Consider the following 23,134-nt stretch of genomic DNA (forward strand, 5'->3'; position numbering starts at 1 on the left):
TTAAAGTTAGACTTAAAATCAGAGCCCAAATTTTTTAATGTTTAGCAAAGGAGTTTTTATTGATAATTAAAACTAGAACCCCGAGTTTAAATAAATGCCATAAATCCATAAAACAACTAGTATGTGTGATACAAAAAAAGTGAGCTAAAGTGAGCAACTTATTAATAAGTGTCAACCTTCTTTTTTTGTTATCTTCCTACTTAAGTTAGCTTACAATTTTACAATATTAGAAAAAAACTACAGTCATAAAACAACTTAATCAGAAAAAAAAGAATATTTATTGCCTAAAACAAGCATTACATCTTATCTTCAAAACTATTTAGATAAAAATGTTTAAATATTTTGTCTTTTATTCTTTGCTTTTCTATCCAACATAACTCGCTGCCTTTTTCGATTTGCCTTTACACGCGGTACCTGCTGAAAATGTTTGAAGAATATAAAAAAACAACTTAAGCTTGCTCAACTTTATTTAACTTTTACTGCACCAGTAAATTTGTTTATGAAGTACTTAACTTAAGGGAGACAGTGTTCCAGAAAAAAAAAGATCTGAGTAGTATATAAACATTTTTTTTATAAAATATCTCATTCTTGAGTAATTGTGTGGCGACTTGCTAGCATCAATCTAGCAACCATACCTTAAACTTAGATAGCACAGAAATATTTATAATAAATCTATTGTACTACTGCCATAAAAGTTAAGTTCTTGTTTACATCAAAACTTGTAAAAATCAGATTTTAGTGGAACAAATAGTTTAAGTAGTTTTACTGTATGCACTTTCTTGTTATTTAAACAATATGGATTAATCAGATAGTAACAAATTATGCCTCTCTAAGCTAATATTTGGCTCTTTGTGTGTTTTAGCTCAATAACAAATAATGTAAAAGAAGCAGTTAAGCTTTTTTAAAATTAAAGTTTTTATTTGTTTATGACTAAACTATGCTGACAATTTTAAGTCTCTTTCAATTTAAATTTTCTAGTAGATATATTTTTCGTTAATGAGTAAAACTTTATAGGAATACTATGGCCTGTAAGTTATTTCTTTCATTTTCATTTTGCCTACAAAGAATTTTTTACTAAATATGACTTGTTTTTCACAACAGAACTTTTACACCTGGCTTAAAGTGGTAATTATTTTCTAATTTGGTTATATAGTAAAATCCTGATTCAAGTGTTAACCAATACTGGTTTCTGTAATTACCTTAATACAGTTTAAAGAAATATGTTTCAATCAATATTTATTTTGGCCATCATTAACAATGTTGAGATGTTTCGCGCCATTAATAATAAATACATAAGTTAGAAAAACGTATGAATTAGAGTGCTCAATACATAAGAGCTTAATTATTAAAGTTTTATTCAACGATTGTTACTTTAGCTGACACTTTTTCTTAAAGGATCTTCATAGCTTTTTAAGTAACAATAAAAAAACACGAAGATTTCAAATATATACAGTAAGATCAATTAAGGAGAAAGTAATTAATTAGTCATTGTAGTTTTATATTAAGTAAATATAAGAGAAATTAATTAGGTGATAAATGAAAACTAAGCAAAAACACTCGTCAAAATAAAACAGTACTTATAGGTAAGCTAAGTAAAGTTATAATCGTTGAATAAAACTTTAATAAACAATAAACTTTACCACACGACCATCAACAACAGCATCCGAGACAACCTATGACCGATTTCGTCTTGATTGGGACTCACCAGGCAGGCATAGTCGCGAGACACCGCTGTTGGGAACGTTCAAGCAGGCTTAAGTACATGTGCACTGAAGCGACCGGGTAAATTCCAGAAAATGGATGCTGTTGTTTGTGGTGGTGTGGAGAAGTTAACTATATATATTTGTAAACGCGAAGCATCTCAACTTTATTGATGATGGCCGAAATAAATACTGTTTAAAACTTGTCAAACAAGCGTAAACTATAGTCTTATAATAAGCTGACAATGTCTTAGACGTTGAGCTGTGAAAGATTTTGCTGATTAAATTTTTTGGACTTTAGCCACAAACGGTTGCTTCAGTGCATATTTATTTAAGCCTGCTCGTTTAGATCTCAACAGCGGTTTTTCAAGAATATGCCTGTCTGATGAATCTTAATAAGGACAAAACCGGTCTTACTTGTCTCAGAAGCTGTTGTTGTTGGTCTTGTGGTGAGATTCATTATTTAACAAAAGTAAACTTAGATTAAAATAAATGAATGTTTTTTTTTCAGTTTATTTACTCTTTGTTAAGTGGGGACGAGTTCAAACGAACTTTTTTATTTACGGCGTCACTTTTGGAAGGAGTCAGTTTTGCACGTATTGAAGTTTTAGCACGAAACGTCACTTTTGCTCATTTGACTTGTTTAATCACCTCTACAATCGTCAACCACTGCTTACCAAACCGACAGAAGGAACCGCTTACCTACCAAGGGTAAAAGTTAGGTGTAACCATAGACAGTAAACCGCTAAATTTAAACTCGCGCTAAACTGACACCTTGCAAAATTGACTATTCGTGCAAAAGTGACTATTCGTGCAAAAGTGACTACTGGTGGAAAAGTGACGCCGAACCTTGTTAGGTATCTGGTAAAAACTAACAAAATTATTTTAAACAAAAAAAAAACATTTGAAAATTACTTTTGATGATTGATTAGTATTTAAATTAATAAATCTTCTGTACTTATAGTGTAACTTATATCTCTTACCTAAGGTTTTTATTAAAAAGAAAATATTCAAGTTAATTCTTATTTCCTTTTACTATTAAACATATGAACTTTTCAAATAAATGTTTGGTAACACAGTTACCACAACTTGAAATAATTTTATGATTAAAAAAAAATATTTAATACCATGAAAAGATTAATAAAAATAAGAGTTTCTTTGTAAGAAAAAATAATAAAATAATGATCATGAAAAACAAACTTTTTTTGAAGACTGCATGTAGTTTCCGTCGCTTGCAAACGCAAACACGCTGTCGCAAATTTCAGGCAGATCCACTCCGTCGTGCCATTGATCCGTGTCCAAATTATAAATTTCCACGGAATCCGTCGTTTCAATCTTTTCATCATCATCATATTCCTTCTGCCCTCCCAACGCGTACACGAGGTTGCCCACCCTGCAAACTCCGAAGTTCCACCGCCTCCGCTTCATCGGCGCCACCAGAGTGAACTCGTTCGTGCGAGGCGAGTACATTTCCACGCTGCTGAGCTCCCCCGCGTCTTCGCTGCACCCGCCGAAGACGTACAACCTGTCCTCGTACACGACCGCCTCGGCGCTCTCTCTCGCCTCCTTCATTGTGACGGGCGACGTGATCCGGTTGTCGGACACCGGGTCGAATATCACAACGGTGTTCAAGGTCTCGTCGTGGGCTCCGCCTCCGATAAGCCACACTTGGTTGAGGTACTCCACCGCTGTAAACCTGTAGTGGTCGACCTTCAACCCCGTTTTCCTCCACTTTTTGCTCATCGGGCTGAACAACCTGCTTTCTGCGTGGCGGTCAACCAGCAAAATTTGGCTTTTGAAGACACAGGCACAAACGCAGCTGCTGTCTTCATCAGATTCAAATTGGTGGTACTCGTCTTTTTCTGAATGGAACAAGACTTCTTGTCCATTTTTTGAACTGGGTCCCAAGTAATAATGGTTGTTATTAATTTCCAAAAAATCATCGATTAGACGCATTGGCGGGTTTCTGACAGGAAACCATTTCTTTTCTTTTATGAGGTATTCCCAGGTTACTAATAATTTACTGTTCTCCCCATAAGCATGCACAACAATTGACTTTCCTTTGTCTATAAATTTTTATATTTTGATAAATAACAATCATAAGGTATTTCTAATTCTATAAAAGATAATTTTAGTAAAACTTTTTATTTCATTGTTTGAAGACAATACAATACTACAAGTGTTAACTGTTGAGTTTTTTTGGAAATTAAAGTAGTTGTTGAAACATAAATTAGTTGAATTAAAATACTCATTGTGTGGCTTATTGAATTACTGCTTCTAACAGACTATGTGTGTTTTTATAAGACTTAAAATAACTATTATAATTAATAGAAATTAAAACTTTAAACGAAAAATAACCATAAATACAATTTTGTTAGTTACATATCTGGGGTGCACGACTATTCAAATAAGGACAATTCAAATTCCAAAAATTCAAGTTCTTAAATAAAAATTGATTTGGCCATAACTAAAAAAGTAATGTATATTTTCCAATATAAAAAATACATATATATGTTTTATGAATATCTACATGAAAGGTTTTTCTTTTTGTAAAACAATAAATATTTTTTAAGATATGGCTTAATAATAAAGATAATAAAGTAAAAAACATAGGTATTTTTAGTAATTTTAAAATATCTTTAAAAATATCTAAGACTTTGCAAAAAAGAAAAAGTGGCTTGTAGATTTTATTAAGATCTACATATGTATATTTTTATTTTTTTCAAATATATGTTACTTTTTGAGATATAGTCTTTTAAATGTTTTTTTTTAAGAATTTGAATTGTCGGAATTTGAGTTGTCCGAATTTAAATTGTCATGTAACCACATATCTGATAGAAACTAATAATAATAACAAGACGTTCATATACCAAACGTTTGTTAGTACTACTACAGTTTCACTGATTTAAAGCAGATCTTCAGGTACAATATTTAAACGACGATCTAAAGCACTTTAATTTTATATATTAAGAAAGGTAATTAGAGGTGATTATTAATATTAAAGCTAATAAGTATTTTTAAGTATTAGTGAGTTCTAGGACAAAAATTTATCTAAAATACAACAAAAATAAGCATTTACGACGAAACAAAAACTATAAAAAAATTAAAAAGTCGATATGAAAGACAAAAATTATTAATACAATTAAAAAAAACGAGATTGAATATGAATAGAATGATTTGAAATGGGAGCAGCGAGCTAAAATTGAAATAAGTAGAATAGAAAATATGTAATGTTTTTTTTTCTAAATTAAAGGTTCAATGTTAGAAAAAAAAAGTGCTATATAAAAGTTTTAAAAGTGCTGTTTTACCAGATGACAAGTTTCAAATAAATAATAAAATCGTTATTTTTAGATTAACTAACAAATAATTTGTTTATAAAAAATAATTGACTCGACAGCAAGGTTTCTAAAATAAATCTAAAAAAAAACAAGCAAAATTTAATTAAAAATTGAGTAATTTGCTTTAGAACGTATAAAATTTTCAATACTACTGTTTTTTTTTACCCAGGTGAGTTACCCTTAGTTGCCTGAGTTGTGACAATAAATAATTATTGGACAGGTCTTGTTTGAAAAAAAAATTAGAATAAATAAAAAATAGAAAATTTTAATCTAAAATAAAACGAAGCCGTATTCGGGATTAAAAAAAAAATCAGTTAACTATCATTTCAGACAGTTCAAACACTTCGAAAATTCAAAAGGATAACGAAATTGAGAACAAACAAAGTAAAGAGAATGACAGTAAAAGTATCTATTAGTGTTCAAAATTCAAGAACATTTTATGTTCAAAAAAGAAGATTTAAAACTATTTCAAACGGAAAAAGTTTCACTTATAAAACCAGCAAACTTAAGACAGCTTCCAAAATGTTACAGTCAAGTTGATAAGCAAAAACAAACAAAAAGGTTTTTGTAACAGAAACACGATCTCACCTGCGCTTTGAACGGCAGCTTTCATAGCGGCATTTTCTTCCTTCACAAAGTACAGCTCGTTTTCACACTGCTCCACCTTCCGCTCCAACTTTTCCACTTCCCCCCCGCCGTTCGGGTATATCTTCGGCACGACGCTCCCCAGCGTGATTGCGGCGCGGCAGTCAGGGCACGTCGAGCTGCTGACCAGCCACTTTCGCAGGCAGTCGTAGTGGTACAGGTGGCCGCAGATGGTCACGCAAACTTTCTCCACGCTCGGTTTGTTGTCTTCGTGGCAAATTGAACAAAGCGACGTCATGCTTGAACGACCTTATAAAGTTTTACACCTGAATAACGATTTAGTGTACTTTGTAGAAAACTTTCAAGTAAATTATTTAGATCTTGATTATTGTTTGAACTGTATCATTAACTTGTCTTTTCATTTCAACAATGTGTTAGCTAGGTAATTTTTAAAAAGCAAAATCAAGTCCTTGTATTAAATTTAAATCGATAGTATCTGTATTAATATTAGGATAGACAGTTTTCAGTTAACAAACTTAAAAATAAATTGCGCCTAGAAATTGTATATCTAATTATCTACGCTGTGCTATAATTTTTTTAATAGACTTAAAATTTCAAAATAAAAGTGTTAATGTAAATTATGAATGAAATTTAAAATGGTATTTGTATAAGTATTTACCTAGAATAACTATGTTTTGTATTACAGACTTAATCATTCTTGTAATTAGTTTGTGAATAAACTCAACCAAGAAAGATATATTTATTTATGATAAAGTCTTTGTTTCATTGAATCAACAATGCCTGTGATTAAATGCCCTCTTGAGAGTTGCACATATGAAACACCAGACGTCGATGCTTCTGTGGTTGCTTCTTTGCTTATCATTCACAACAACGTTCACATTTATGCAAATTCTTCAAAACCAAAGCCTCCAAAGATGGACCGTCCTCGAATAGGGACAGACTGCAATGAAGAGGGTTGGAATATATTTGTACAAAAGTGGACTATTTTCAAAGATAGCATGGAGATGACAGAAGTAGTAAAAGGCCGTCAACTGTACCAGTGCTGTGAGGAAGAATTAGGCGATGCTCTTCTGAAGGGTCATGAAGATGTAGTAAATTTAAGTGAGCAAGAGCTTTTAAGGATGATCAAGCAGCTTGCAGTTATTCCTGTTTCAGTTGTTGTACGACGATCAGACTTTCTTAGTGCAAGACAGGATTTGACTGAAAACACTAGATCATTTGCTGCACGTTTAAAGGGAAAAGCCAGTACATGCTCGTACACATGTAAATGCCCAAAGGATGGCTGTAGTCAAATGATAGATTTTACAGACATAATTCTAAAAGATGTCATGGTAACAGGTTTAGCTGATGAGGATATCCGTAAAGAGGTACTAGGATGGGAAAATCTAGATGAGAAAAATGTCAATGAGACAATCGGTTTTATTGAAGGTAAAGAGATGGCACGTGATGCAATGTCAAAACCCGCTGTTACAGCCTCAGTTTTCTCATACAAATCCTCAAAGAAAACCACACAAAAACCAAGTGGTAAAATAACTTGTGGCATATGTAAAAAGTCAACTAATAAATTTGTTTGGAGCAGTAAAAGTATGAGGTATATTGAGTGTTTTGTCTGCAAACAATGCTGGATAAAGTCCCGTAAAAAAGTTTATCAAAGTCACCAAAATTATGCTGATGAGTCAAATGCACTTGTAGTTGGTGGATTGTATACACAAAACTTTGATAACTTTTGCAGCCAAGGTCGTAGGAAAAATATGTTCGAGCGTAAAAACGCCAAGAAGAAAAAGGAGGTACAGCGACAGAAAAATGTATTTCTACACACTGGATGGCGACGAAAACCGCAAAAATCCCAAAGCAATCCTCACCTACCTCCAAATGATAAGAAGTCATTACCTTACGTCAGAAAGAGTGTTATGACTTACAATAACCCGCAGATCTCAAAAATGTGGCGTGACATTTGGAATAAAAAGAAAGAATCTCTCAGTATTCGTTTTGTTAAGTCTCTAGAAAATATAAGTGAGAACACAAAATCTTTGCCACCTTTGAGTTGCGGTGATCATGTCGTGATACTAAATCAAACAGGTAACTTTCCTAGCAAGTGGGGGAAAAGTGGAGTGGTGGTGGAAGTGAAGGACTGTCATCAATGTGTTGTCAAAGTTGATGGATCAGGTCGCTTAACTGTTCAAAATCGTAAGTTTCTAAGAAGATTTACCCCTCCTGTTTAAATGTATAAGTAGTATCCCTTATCTGAGAAAAGCAAACAAACCACTGTAAAAGTTTGTCTTTTCTGGTAAAGTTGAGAAAAAAGATGTCAAGAAAAATTTTGATGTTCTGTGTTTCCAGAAGGAAGATTCTTTTTGAATAAGCGTTGTGTAATTTCCCTCTGTACTGATGACTTTCTTCAAAATTGGTGTTGAACCGGAACGGCTCGGATTTGCTTTGATCTATACTTTCTTGACTTATATTTTATACAGAAAAGCAAACAGACCACCAAAGTTTACTTGCAAACAATAATGTGTCCGGGATGAGTGTGTGAAATTATCGGATTATTTGCAGTGTTTCCGTGTAAGACTTTATGATGCTTTTCAAAAGCTTCGTGACACAGATGTTGCTGATATTCATTTATTGTCAAGTTACAATGGTCACTGTAAATTAATGTTTTATGGTCTAATTAATGAATGAGTTTCAGTCTAATGGTGACGTCATAAAGTTTGTAGTTGACTTTTCAGCAGACTTGTCTAACAGCCATCTGTTCAAAGTAATCTTGGATGAGGACGCAGGGATTGACTTTCAAAAATTCGAACTATTGGTTGGTATCGAGTATTTAGAAAATAAGTGTAGTAGTATTTCCTCAGTGTTTAATGCCATCAGTAATGCACATTCTACTTTGTTTGAAGTCGAAATTATGATAAAGATGTGTATCGGCAAATCAAGTGAAGTTTCAAGTTAATTAGATGAGTGGCGTGTGGTTTCGTTCTTCAAAGCTGAAAAGTTCAAATCGCTGAAGCAATTAAGTTTTTGAATGCTTGATATTCAGCAAAGTGAAGAAAAGTTAAGATTAAGTCTCAAATTTTTGTAACAGTTTGTTTGTTTAAGTTGTAGTTTGTTTTAACAAATCATTTAATAGTGAACTAAGTTAATCGTAATTTTTTAAATGTTTTGTCTTTTTGAGTTTAGTTTCGTTGAATTTTAGACCTGAAAAATGTGTTTAAGTTGTAACAAATTGTTTTAAAATAATTTTGTTTCGCTAGGTAAATTTACCATTTTATCTCCTTCGTAGATAAAATCTGGGGGGAGATGTATAAGTATTTACCTAGAATAACTATGTTTTGTATTACAGACTTTATCATTCTTGTAATTAGTTTGTGAATAAACTCAACCAAGAAAGATATATTTATTTAGTATTTGGTTAACTATTTTGTAGTATATGATATACAAAAAATTGTTGCTGTAGCAAATTTAATACAATAAAAAGTTTAAAATAAGTTATTAAATAACTTTAATATTTTAAAAAAGTATTGTACTAAGTGTATCAATAACACTTACAACAAGTGTTTAATTGTAAAAAATATTAATATAAAACATCTTTGAATATTAATTTTTGTATTTCTTAAAACTAGGACTGCAAAAAAGTTTTCTACTAGTTTTATGATTATAAAACTTATTAGAAACTTATAGTAAATCCTTAAAGCTTTTGTAAAACTTTATATAATTATATTATTAGATTAAAAGGAAATTAGATTAAAATATTCTCAAGCATAACTTTTAAAAACAATTAAAAAATAAAAACTTCTTTACTTAAAGGTTTTTTAAGCTAACTTTTGTCACAGACATAAAGTAACTTGAAGAAATAAACTTTTAACATTAATATTGATGTTTATAGTAATATAAATGACAAAAAAAAAACTACCATAATTCAACAGAAAGTCATAAACTTGCTTCTAAAAGTAGCATGTTTTTATTTTGAAAATTTTCAATTATACTCATGCAGCAATAATTTTGTTACTTTTTGGCCAAAATTGAAAAAAAAACTATGACAACGTAGATAACATTTTAAACATAAGTGCATAATAAAATATAGGTTTTTTCAGAAAAGTTGTATTTATTATATGTACATATATATATTGAATTTACTATTATTAGATTTAGAGAAGTAACTTTTAAAAAAGTTGATCTATTTTATAATTTTAGGTTTTATTAAACAAGTTATCAAAAATTGAATTAATTAAGCATATTATAGTAACTATTTTTACAGTTAGTAAAACACACTTAGTTGTTATATTTAAATTTTACTTAATGGTAACAACTCTAATTTTTAATTTAAGAGCCTTGTTTAAAAACTTACAATTGAAGTCAATTTAGCATATGTATAAATAGTGAAAATTCTAGCATTGGTAAAATAAACTGCACATGAGTAACTCAAATAATAAAAAATAGAAAATGAGCAAGCAAACCATTTCTGCTTTAGTACATCTAATATCGTGCATTGTCGCATACGAAATAAATTTATTATCTAAAACAGCACATTTTTACCCTTAACTCAGGGTTGCCACTGGTTTTTGAGAAATTTCTTCCAGGTTTTTAAAAGTACACGTAGTTGGGTTGGGTCTATTTTTAGTTTGAAATTAAGTCTAAGGTAAAAATATTTGTTAAACAATACAACAACATTGAAAAGATACTGTGAGGCTACTTTAAATGTTTTTTTTTATAAAAAAAAACTTTAATGATGTCAGAATATTTTATCTATGCGAGTGTCAAATCAATATTTTACTGCTTAACATGTAAAAGTTATTTAAAGTTCCAGGGTTTTTCAGGTTTTAGTAGTTTTTTTTTTCATAATTCCAGGTTTTACTAGGATTCCAAGTTTTGTTGCAACCCTGCTAACTGTTTCCAACTTTATTTTAAATTGTTACCTGGAATTTTTAAAAGCGTACAGAAGCTGTATTTATACATGTTATGTAAGTAAATATGTTTTTTTTGATAAGATGTCAGCACATTCTCAGGCTTAATTCAATATTTAGGAATTTTTTATTATTTAAGCAACTTCAATACTTATGTCAGCTTTATTTAAAAGATAACATGATGTTACTGTGATAAATTTAGACAAAATCACTTTTGATAGAATTAAAATATTAAAAAGTTGCAATTACCTATGATGATATCACACCAATATCATGCTGAAATTATACTATATTCAATGTCTTTATTAATAATAATTTTAGGCTAAAAATCAATGTTTTAAGCCTAATATGTTTAATCTAAAAAGATACTTTGTTCTAAAGAAGCTATATAAATACATAGTAAGATTTAAAACAAATTATAATAAACTAAAATATTTAATCGATATCATTTTACAACATCACATTAGATATAGATTATTTTAGTGATATAATCGCTTTATATTGTATAATAAAAGCAATTAAATATTTCAGTTTTAATAATTTACGATAAAAAAGTTTAATGTTAATTATTAATTTATAAAAAACAAATTTTTAGCCTAAATTTTAATTTAATGTTTAAAATTATATTTAAAAAAAGACGTCGAATATAATATAATTTCAGCTTGATATTGGCTCAATATCATACTACTAGGTAATAAACAAAATAGCTTTGATAAATAGTTTAAATAAACTTTCAACAGAAAATTTTGTAGTATATTGAGGTTAATATAACATCATTAGTTAATATAATGTCATCAGTTTCTAGTAACCAAAAATAAGGATAAGAACCTTAAAATTTTAAAAATATAAAAATAAAAATGTACACTGAAATTAAACATATAAAATAAAAATGTTGAGCTGTTTTAGCATATCTGAATGCTTAGCTAATCTTATTTTACTGTTAGAACATAAAAAAAAATATATAATGCTCACAACTCAACTATGGTCAATTATTTGCGTGGGGAAAAACCATCTGGTCAGTAAACTACACAGTACACACCATTTTTTAAAAACACTTTTTGAGCTTTATTAACTTTTATATCATGGGTATACAAAAAAAAAAGGATAACATTTTACGATTAATCAAGCAACAACTTAAACTTTAAAATGGATGAACTCTTTCTTTAAACCCACTGCTGCCAACATTATTGATCATAAAAATTACTACCTTAAGCACTACCTACAAAGTCTTCTTCCTTGTAAAAAAATCATCCACTTAACAATAAAACATGAAAATGTTGTACAGAACATATATTGAAATAAAGTTAACCTTTTAATATAGTTTAGTTTTCTATCGGTTTAAAATTTGTTTTCAAATATTCTAAACAGAGTTTAAAACACTTTTCAAAACCAAATTCAGCTTAGTTTTATTTAAACTCTTATATTTTAATATTAGATTTTGAAATTATTGAACCATGAAATGACAAAGCTAAATAACATACTAAATGGTCTTAAACAAAATTATTAGATTATAAAGTTTCTAAACATTATTTGATGTCATTCTTTTGTTTTGACATAAACATTTAAAGATTAATGCGTCAATAAATTATCAAATTCTCAGATTACGATTTTCTAAAATAAAAATCAACTATTTCACATATTTTGTAATGAATAAAACTAAAATACAAACAAACGCAGTACGGTTATCAATTTAACAATTGTTATATTTTATTAACAAATAAGTTTACATTTATATTATGATTTTCAAATTTATCAACTTGATTACTTAAAAAAACGTTCTATAAAACCAGTCCAAACAGGTCAGATCTGCAACGTCAAGCTGTATTATTCATTGGTACGTATTTTTTGGCTTGAATAAACGGTAAAATAACATAAATTGAAGTATTTTATAAAAACAAGTACACATGCTACTTTTTTTTATTTCTATTTAACAGTTTTGCTTATAAAAGTTATTATAAATATATGTTTAGAAAATTTGTTTATAACTTTTAAGTAAAGTTTAAATAATTTACAGAAGTCTGTAAAAATATATTTTAACAAGTCCAGCCCGTTAAAGTTTAATTCTAGTAAATCTATCCGTCTGCATTTAAAACGTAGCCTACCAGGGTTAATACAAATAAAAAAAATTAAAGTTTTTAAAATTGTATAAATACTTGTTTGTAATCTCTAGCGATTGGTCTAGTCAACAAAAAAGTCGAAAACAGATCGTTTTCAAAAATAAAAATCGGGACGGCTTTATAAAAATTTATCTGATTCTAGTGTCATTAAAAATTTATTAGTCTAATTTTTTAGTTAAACATTGATTACTATAGCTGTTTTAAACTAAGTCGAATAACTTTTGGTCTATTAAGAATTTTCTATTTAGTTTGTTAATTTCAACAGACACAACCTTAAACTACTTCAAAGTTAGATAATTCTCAAAATTTACAAATATTGAGTACATTCTCTATTTCCGGTTAAAGCGATTTGAGCCAACTGTGCAGGTTAAGTGGTAGCTATTATAAAATATTTTTGCACGGTTACTTGACAATTCAAATTCGGACAACTCAAATTCATAAAAATATTTATAAGACTTTATCTCAAAAAGTAACATATATTTAAAAAAATTAAAAATAAATATGTAAATCTTATTAATATTTACAAGCCACTTTTTTTCTTCTTTGCAAAATCTAAAATATATTTCAAGATATTTTAAAACTACTGAAAATAACTATGTTTTTTACTTTATTAAAGCCATATTTAAAAAAAAAATTTTTTTTTGCAAAAAGAAAAAAATGGCTTGTAGATATTAACATGACATACATATGTATTTTTTAATTTTGACAAACATACATTACATTTTTATTTGTGGCCGTTTCAATTTCTTTATAAGAATTTGAACTGTCGCAATTTGAATAGTCGTGCACCCATTGTAAAATAATTTTGAACTACGCTACCTTTTTTCTATAAATGTCTTTGTTTCAAAAATATAATTAAGGCATATTAAGCTCATATTTTAACTCGTTTTTTTAACAGCTTGTTGATGGTTACATGACTATTCTAATTCGGTCAATTCATATAACGACATTCTAAATTTCAACAAATCAAATTCTGAAAGTTCAAGTTTCAATATTCTAAATTTCGATATCTTTAAATCAGACAATTCTAACCCAACAATTGGAATACTGACAATCCAAATTCCGACAATTCTAATTTGAACAGTTCAAATTTCGACAACTCAAACTCCGGTTATGTAAAATTTAATAATTAAATTCCTAAGATTTGAAAAAAGAAGAAGATTATTTTGTTTACTGCTTTTAACAAGTTTTCGGCTGTTTTTCGGTTGCAGACAGTCTAAAATTTTTGTTTAAGATTGTTTGTCTGAAGATATTTTTTATTCTTTTACTACTTTATCTACGTAAATAATTGGTAAAGTAGTATTAGTACTTATAAACCATTTTATTGCCTGTTAGTTATACATTTTTCTTTTAAAGCCATTTGTAATATTTAAATAAAATACTTTTTTGTTTACCTTAATTAAAAATAACTTAAATACCTTTTTAACCTAACCTTATATATTTTTATACTTTTAACTCAAATTTTTTATATGATTATTTTAAACTATACATGTTGTTCACACTTTTAAAAGTAAACATTTACAAACGCCAATTGTACTTCAATATTTTACTAAAGGACTATTTAAAACTTTGAATTAAAATAGCGTATTGTAGGTAATGAAACGTAAATAATATTAATTCAATTTTTACAGGTTCAAAATTTCAAATTTTTGTGTAAATAGTGTTTTATTTTACCTGGTAGTTATAATTAGTTTTCTTCATGCAGTTCTACTTATTTACGAAAAATGTTTCCAGTAACTAATGAAAACTGTTTAATTTATTTTAGAAAATCATACATACAAACTAATATTTTTTGTCTAAATTTTTTGTTTTATTTCATTATATGAATTTGATACTTACAAACTTATTTAAACATTTAAACTACAATAGACTCGCCTAAAATTTTAAATACGCCTAAACTAAAGTAACCCATAAAACATAAAAACAGCAAAATCATCACGTATAAATGATATACTACAACTGAATTGTACTTAACAAAAACAAAGGTGGGAAATTTGCATGAAGGAACAAACCCAACAATTATGCTGCCCTGCCAAGTAACATGGTTAAAGTCTTGACATCTTAAAAAGTGTAAAACTTTAAGGTTTGTAAAATAAACTTCTTAAAATGTTCACTTGTTTTAGTTTTGAGTAGAAGTAGGACGAGGCTAAAAACAATTTCACACTACTTTTGTGTATAAAGATTTTTTTACTGAAAGAGATTGATTAATGCACCGAAGAGCTCTTTGAGCGAAACTTAGTTTGCAAAATAAGTTTTTGATAATAAAAAGATGTATGTTTAAGTTTTAAATTGTATGACATAAACTGTTCTGTTTTAATTTAAAGTTGAGACTTTGTAAAGAGTGATTTTAATCATATTTTTGATTTTTTTTAGAATATTCGATTAAAGCTTCCAAGAATACAGTAAGCATGTTTAAAAAGATCTGAGTCTTTTTTCAAATCAAGGTCATTACAAACTGAAAGGTTTCTATACAAATTAGATTACTAGTGGTGACTGGTAAATATTAGCTGATAAGAAATAGTAATGTATGTTTGTATTTCTTAGTTGTAATGTTAAATAGTAATTTTTAGTAGAGTATCTACAACAAGAAAAAAAATCACAATTTAAAACGGTAAATAAAAATTTAATTGTTTACCTAACTAGTTTAATATAACAACATTAGTTTTCTCCTAAAAAATTAAATTTGTTTTCTAAAAATAATGCTTTTGTTTTTTTTGATACTTGAGTTAATTTTAGTTTGAAAAGTTATTTATATAAACGATTTGTAAAATAATACTACTAGTGTTAATACAAAGTTAAGATATTTTAGTATATATAGTGTTCACTCTGTATTAAATAAATCTGTCTAAGGTTTCGTGTTTGACTTCGATGAAAATTAAATATGTGTAGGTGAAACTATTTATTGTTTTTGCAGGTAAGTTATTACAAAAAGTTTTTAATTTATAACTTTACTATTACTAACTTAAAGTTTTTGAAATTTTTGGTTTAACAAACGTTTCAAATTATTTTAACTTTTACTGTTTTGTAACAACGTAATAAACATTTTGTAATTATAATATATCTTTTTGTTGTAAATCTAAAAAACAAAGGTTAAGTATATTTAAAATATTGGAATTCTTCTCGCAGTAATAAGTTATTCAGGGAGAAATATAAACACAATGATTAAATTTCTGGCCTTTGAAAAAAAACTATTTTGTTTTAAACTTAATCTTACACAAACTATTAAATAAGCTTATAAAAAAAAACAGCTTTATAAATATTTTTTATTAGTTTAACACAAAAGCTGTTATAATACTTTAATCATAAAAAGGCACACTTCAATTGACAGTGGAAAAAAAGTCCTGGAATAAAGGTAAGTAATTTATCTAAAATATAAAAATAGTTAAAATAAATTTATAGAAGGTTATATTTAAATGACATATACAAAATTTCGTAAACTTCGAAGCAGCATCTAAAAACTCCAAACAAAAGTTTACATGGCAAAAAGATTTATAAACAAAAAAAAAAACGAATAAAGCTTCTGGTAATATAAAAACATTGTGCAGCTGTTTCAAAGCTTACAAGTAGTTTACATGGTAATAACTACATATTTGTTTATATATTAAAAAGACACATTTAAAATAAGCTTTGGTTTTTTACTAAAAGTTTCTGATTTTCAACTGGTGGAAACTTAAACTAAAAAAAAAAAAAAGGAAAAAAGTCACAATTAAAAAGAGGGATTGTTTAAAAAGACTAACATAATTAGAAAAAAAACAAACTTCATCAAAGTTTTTCAAGAGGTTGATCTCGCGTTTAGTGTTTCAAACGAGTTTGATCTTAACGCATAAAATAGATATTGTTTTATCGGATTGCATGTCATCTAAAGGTCTCTTGACATTTAAGTTTCTCATTTGGGGCTTTTCGCTTGTCTGAGGGGTTTCCGCGGAGGAGTGGCGCCGCTTTCGTTCCGCTTCACCGGTATCGGAGGGGGGATTGCCTGAAATTATTATTTATATTAATGAAATTTATTATATAAATATACAAATACTTTAACATAAAAGAATAGTATGTAGATAAATTTTACAAAATCAAACACTTTTGATAACTACAAAAAATAAATTTTAGAAAATTCTAATCAAAAACGTAACAAAACCAGCAAAATTAAGCTGTAAGCATAGTAAGGGTTTAAGTGTTATATCTTTCAAACAATTAAAAAAAAAAAAAAACTTTTTTGTGTTTATTGAGGGGTGACGGAGGCTCCTTTCTCCTCCAAACGTCCTCCTGGTCGCCATGCAGATTGTTGCTAGGGAGGAAGTCGCCCGTCGCCTTCATCGGAAGTGGTGGCGCCTTCTTGTGCGCGTTCACCGGGAATGCCCCTAAAACAAAAAAAAATTACCAAAGATTATAAAAAATGTGCATAAACCGTTTTTAAAATAGTACATTTGTAAAATTGAGTTCTTAAAAAAACAAAGTTAAAACATGTTTTTAGTGTTTTTAGATAAACTCCGTAGATCTGTTCTTAAAATTACTTGAGAGCAGTGAAACGCCGTTAGTCGGAATAAAGTTTTGACACACAAACATGTGTGGCAAAATTAATTAAATAGAACAATAATGTCACCAACTTTGCTGCATCATTTGACCGAAATCAGTTCGACTTTTCGGCCTTCTCGGCCTCGCTGGTGTTAACTGAAAAAAAAAATTCAAATTTACAATAAACTTTAATACTATTATTTGTTTTGATTTTTCGAAAACTAATATAAAGATCTCAACTTTTAGAGAAGAAATTATATACATTAAATTCTTTCAAGATATTTTAAAGCAGACTCAGTTTCGGTCAAAGACCTCTATAGTGCTTATTAGAAAAATATATATTCAAACAGAAAATGATAAGACTTAAATAAGATTTTTTCAAACAAGCACTGAAGAGGTTTTTGGTCGAAAATGAGTCTGCTTTAAAATATCTTGAAAGAATTTACTAAATAAACTTTACCACTAGGGAAACAAGATATTAAATAAATTTTTCAGTAGTGAAACAAATAGTAAATTTTTCGCTAAGTAAGTTCAGTTAGAAGAACACATCAATACACTTTTTGTCAAGTAGTTAAATAACAATAAGCACTTTTTTAAAATAGTTGTGGATTTCCATTATGATTTTCATATAAATAAAATACTAATATTTAATCATACTTACTTTGTTCTTGAAATTATATATACTTATAAACTATAGTCTAATTTATTTTGAAAAACTGACATTGTCAGTAGATATTATCTTGGAAAATAAAAAGTAGTTACATATCGTCGGTTAGTGCGTTACTTATACAACATGTAAAATAAAGTTAAGTTAGTAATTAAAACTACACATAAAAACAGAAGAAAATGATTTAAATGCTGATTTTTTAGTAGTCAAATAAAAAAAAATATGTAAAAATTATATAAATTTTCATATTAAATTATAATACCCAAAAACACAACCAACAAACAAAGTTAAAGAGCTAAAATGCACAGAGATATTTTAGCGCTAAATTATAACAAGCAGATTTACAAATGAAAAAGATTTTGTGAGTAAATTAAAGTAACAAAAACTAAATTAAACAGTTTCACCCATTTCTTTCAAACTCTCTAACCTTTTTGTTTGGTGAGTAGTTCCCAACAAATACCTTTTTTGTTAGAAATTTCAAAAAATCATATATTATAAAAACTAACTTACTTTTGCTAAAAAATTATCTAGCTAAGAAATGCTTGCTTCGGAATAACTATAAGATAACGCATACAAATACAACATATATAACGAGTTAAAAACCTAAATATAAAACAAACACGTGTGCTTTCTTAAACTTGAACAGAATAATTTCGAGCGCTTTAGAAGTAACCGGTATCCGAACTTCGACTGACACGGATTTTGTCGAAAAGTTAGTTAATTTTATTAAATTATAAGTTTTATTTAGTTTTTTGCTTTAGATTTTTTATTTCAAGATTAGCCTAATGTCTTCTTGCATGTTGGTGTAAAATTTTTTATAGATTTAATCAAACTGATGATCTCGTTTGATTTGGTTCAAGCGAGTGAAACATTGTTTTGTTAATAAAGTTTTTAAAATTCTGAATCGATCATTTTCCTTATCATTTAGTCGAGAACTTTTATTGTTATCTACGTTATGTAAAAAGTACACAATTTTTTAAAAATAACCAAAAAATAATTTAAAATACAAACTTCCTCCTTGAGCTCGATGGCTGGAGGGGGCGGCTTGTCCTGCAGGGAGGCCGTCGACCCGCCGAAGTTGTTGCTGAACCAATCAGAAGGCTTGCTTTTCCTCTTCGCCACTCCCGAGTCAATGGAGTGCGACGAGATCACCGAAGTGGAACGGTACAAGTTGGCGGGAATGTTCTGCGTGGACTTGTTTTTGGAGGGAATCTCCGGCGGATGGTTTCTGTTGAAGAGTGTAGAGAGATGAATTGATAAGCAACCAAAACGAAACAATTGAGTTAATTTTGTCTCTTATTTTGTGATTATTTTATTTGGGGGATAGTATGATCATCCATCATTTACCAGACTGAACAGCCAGATCACATTTATCTAATTTTGTGTGTTAACAAAAGTAATCTTATGAACTTAATTATATTCATAAAAAAAAGAAATTACGTGGAATATAACTATTATTTCTCTAAACAAAGTTACAGTATATTAAATCTAATATCTGTTCTGAAATCTGTTTATGCAAAAAAATTAAAATACTCAAATGAAGTCGTAAGAAAATATTTTGGAAAACAAAGTTGTACTAATACTGCTGAAATAAAACCTCCAAGCATAACAACTCACGCGTCATTGTGTACACCGGTGTAGGAAATATTGGACGTGATTGAAATGATCGACTCCGGCCTCGGTTTGCTCATCTTTCTCATGATGGGGACTGTACCTTCATTTTCCCTTTTGATCATGGGTGGCTGTATAACAATTAATAATGCGATGAAAAAATTATTTTTTATTTATACAGCAGTGAAAAAATAATTAACCATAAATTATATACAATTTTTTTAGCTTCAGGTTCAAAATAGTTTATAAATATTTATTATTTTAATTTTTGATTAGTGACAAAGGTTTTATATCAAGAAATTATACAGAACCGTTTTACTGAGATTAACTCAATTAAATAAGATAAATTGCTTTGGTAGTGAATTTTTAGAACATCTCAACAGGAAAATCTTTCGAAATTTTTTGCAAAGACATTGAAAAACAACTTAAAAAAAGTTAATGCCCATCAACAAAAGTTACAAGAGACAGCCAGCAAACCTTGGCGCCATACTTGCTTATGGTCTGCATCTTGAGGTCGGCGAAAGTGTCCATCATGGCGTCGTGGAGCGGGAGAAGGTCCTTGTCCACGTGTTCGCCGTGGAACTTCAGCCCTTCCTCCAAGATCGGGATCTGAATGCAAAAAACATTAGTGCGGAACTTTAGTCATTTTTTAACGCATTTTATTGAAACTTTAGAAGAAATTTCATTATTTTTGTTTAGCTCTTTTATACGCTGTTAAAAATAAAACGGTTGTAGAAAAGTGGTTGTTGAAAAATAAAAAATAGTAGTTGTTGGCTTGTACGAATATAAAATGAAAAAATCTGTAAGGCTTGAAAAACAAATTATTTGTTACAAACGTTTGGTAACCACGACAATATGGGTAATTAGAAAGCAGTTACACATAGTAAAAAAAATCCAAGAAAATAAATACCTGGCTAGCAATTAAATCTTTCAGCTTAGATATTCTATTTGCATCTTCAGGGTGTTTTTCTAAATACGAATCCACGAAGAAGGCCTGTTTGTAGTAAACTTATTTTAAACCTTTCTTGAATATTTTGACAGCAACACAAATACTTGGAAACCTATAAAATAGCTTTACAGTAAATGTTTAAATGTCTTGCATTTTTTATTTTTCAGTAAGATTTTAATAAATTTTTTACCGCAAAGAATTAAAGCGTCTTTTGAAAATATTAAGAAAAGTTCAACAGCTTAGTTGTAGATATAAGTTTTCTCCTGCAACTAAACAAAAGCGTGTTTAAATTGAGTTTTAAACGAGGGAAAGCACCTTTTCGTAGTTGGCCCACCCGCCCATAACCATGGGGTCGACCATGCCCTTCAGCTTCAACGTGATTGGCTTGAGGTCGATGCGGGGATTTTTGGTGTGCTCGAGCACCAGGTTGGTCAGCTCGGTGTTGGAGCTGCTCATCTGCTCCACAGCGTTCTCTAGCGGTGACAGTTCCGTCTGATGATAAGTGTTTTGAAGATTTAAAGCTATTATATAGCTATTTTAAATATGTATTTTAATAAAATTTTTATTTGATGATGACAAAAAATGTTGGCTATATGGTAAGTTTTTTGTTTCAAATTAAAATTTTACTACTTAAAATGTAAAAATTGTTAAAAACTCCAGGTTTTATTTGAAACTGAAAAATATAAATTGTAAAATGTTTTCTTGTTAAGTTAAGTAAGTTTGTTGCAGGTTTTAAACGGGTAAAAGTAAAAATGCTTGTCTGACTGAATGCGTTTGGAAACAAGGTAGTTTCTTTGAAGAGATACAATTAAAATTTGGTTAAAACAAATTCAACAATTTAACTATTTATTATATATTACGTTACCTAGGAAAAATTATTAATCACTTAGTTTAAGAAAAACATGTTAAACAAAAATATTTACTTCCAAGTTGATCAAAAAAAAAAAATTGAATCATTTTAAGTTTATCAGTAGTAGGTTATTAATATTTGATGCAAAATATTAATAACAATTAAAGGTTGAAAAAAACGTTTTTTAGTAAAGGCATATAAAAGTAAAACAAACCGAATTGACAGAAATGACTTCGAACCATCTCAAAATACCAGGCAATTTATCTTTCAGCTTGAAAATTGAACGTTCGCACCACAAATTCTGTACAAAAAGTTGTTTTAAAATAAAAAAACAATAACTCCGAATATAAAAATTACATGTATTTCACGTTTGTTTTAATTATGACTATCAGTTTAACTCCAACCGTATAAAAAATTTGCAATCTAAAGTAAATAACAGATTTAATTTGTTTAGACAAAAACAAACAAACAGCAAATTCATTTTCTCCTTTAGGTCCCTTTCTGAACGGTCTGTTGTAACTGAACTTTTGTATTTCATTGTTCTCGTAGAAACTGTTGGTAGTTTTTTTTATTTAAGCACAATAATAGTGTAAGGAAATCATTTGAAATATAAAAAAAACACTAACTTTAAAGATTAAAAAAAAAAAAGTTATCTAGAAAGAAAAAATAAAAACTTAATAAATAACAAGTAAACAAACCTGATAATATTTTCATCGATGGATTTTCCTTTGAAGCGTAACGGAGTTTCCATGACCGGAGTCACATTGTATATTTGCACATCTATTGCAATAAATTACTAGTTGAAATATCTTAACTAGACAAACCAAAAAATATCATGGCTAAACTTTTTAATATATTGTATAATTATTTAGAGCATTTTAAAACATAATATTTGGGTTTAAAATGGTTTAAACTTATAATTTTGTACAAACAACTGAAACAGCCTGAATATATTGAGATTAACTTCGTGGTTAACGACAAACAAAAACTTAACAAAAAACGAAATACGTCTCAGAATATCAATGTTCTTAATTTAATAGCCGTTTAAATAACACTTTAAATTCTTTTTAAACTTTTTCCATCAATATATTTTCACACAACACTTTCAAATCAAACATCTGAACGTAAACTGACGCATGTCGTTGGAGTTGAGTATTTCGTCACTGGGTGGGGTTGTTGTCATCATCTTGTGTGCGCCGGGTATCTTCGTCATCAGTCTGGCGGTGAATTCTCCCAACCTCTCGCCCGACAACCCCCGGTACACGAACTTCTTGTTCTGCAAATATTTGATCAAATTGTTTTCAATTTGTTTTAGACTTTTTGGAGAGTTATCTTAGAGTTATAAAAATGGAAATATATTTTCAAATGTAAAAAAGTAGGTAACTTTCAACTTTAGTTTTAGGTTTTTTGGATAATTTACATTTATATAATTTAATTTTACATAATTTAAATTTGTTAAATGCAAACTACATCAAACATTTTTTTTCTAAAGTCGCAGATACAATAGATAATACATTTATTTTGTGGTGTTGTTGAGCAGAATATTATTAGAAAAAATAAAACTACGTCACAAGCTACTTAACAATGCAAAATTATACAAAACTTGAATACATTTTGAAGCACTTAAAAATGCTTGATCAATTATTTCACTACTGTAAAAACTTCACATATTTTGTTTCAAAAATTTTTCCAAGTTTAAATTTATAAGGCACACTAACTTTAATAATTTTTTTACCACTGTGATGTAGAAATAAGTTCACCATCAAGTATTAGAAACAATGTTAAATTGATTACAAAATTTAAATATAAACAAAAGCTTATCTTGAGTTGTTTTTAATTTTTTAAAACATTTAAACTTAATGAATTTCTAAAAATTACTATTTCGGTTA

The 23,134-nt window shown here is 28.7% G+C and overlaps 1 protein-coding gene across 1 annotated transcript in view; it reads right to left on the minus strand.

The window, feature by feature from the left end:
- Nucleotides 1-16,069: 16,069 nt before the first annotated feature.
- LOC145838503 (dedicator of cytokinesis protein 1-like) overlaps nt 16,070-23,134 on the minus strand; it is a 52,774-nt gene continuing 45,709 nt past the window's right edge. The window contains exons 40-51 of the mRNA XM_082946112.1: nt 22,380-22,521; nt 21,944-22,025; nt 21,716-21,797; nt 21,460-21,546; nt 20,711-20,887; nt 20,357-20,440; nt 19,924-20,055; nt 19,453-19,577; nt 18,847-19,063; nt 17,261-17,324; nt 16,866-17,014; nt 16,070-16,635 (exon numbers count right to left, since the gene is read on the minus strand). Of these exons, the coding sequence (XP_082802238.1) occupies nt 16,546-16,635; nt 16,866-17,014; nt 17,261-17,324; nt 18,847-19,063; nt 19,453-19,577; nt 19,924-20,055; nt 20,357-20,440; nt 20,711-20,887; nt 21,460-21,546; nt 21,716-21,797; nt 21,944-22,025; nt 22,380-22,521 (1,431 nt within the window). The 3' untranslated portion in view covers nt 16,070-16,545. The remainder of the gene's footprint in view (nt 16,636-16,865; nt 17,015-17,260; nt 17,325-18,846; nt 19,064-19,452; nt 19,578-19,923; nt 20,056-20,356; nt 20,441-20,710; nt 20,888-21,459; nt 21,547-21,715; nt 21,798-21,943; nt 22,026-22,379; nt 22,522-23,134) is intronic.

Source organism: Thalia democratica, chromosome 6, assembly GCF_965202585.1.
Source record: "Thalia democratica chromosome 6, ktThaDemo2.hap1.1, whole genome shotgun sequence".
Lineage (NCBI taxonomy): Eukaryota > Metazoa > Chordata > Thaliacea > Salpida > Salpidae > Thalia > Thalia democratica.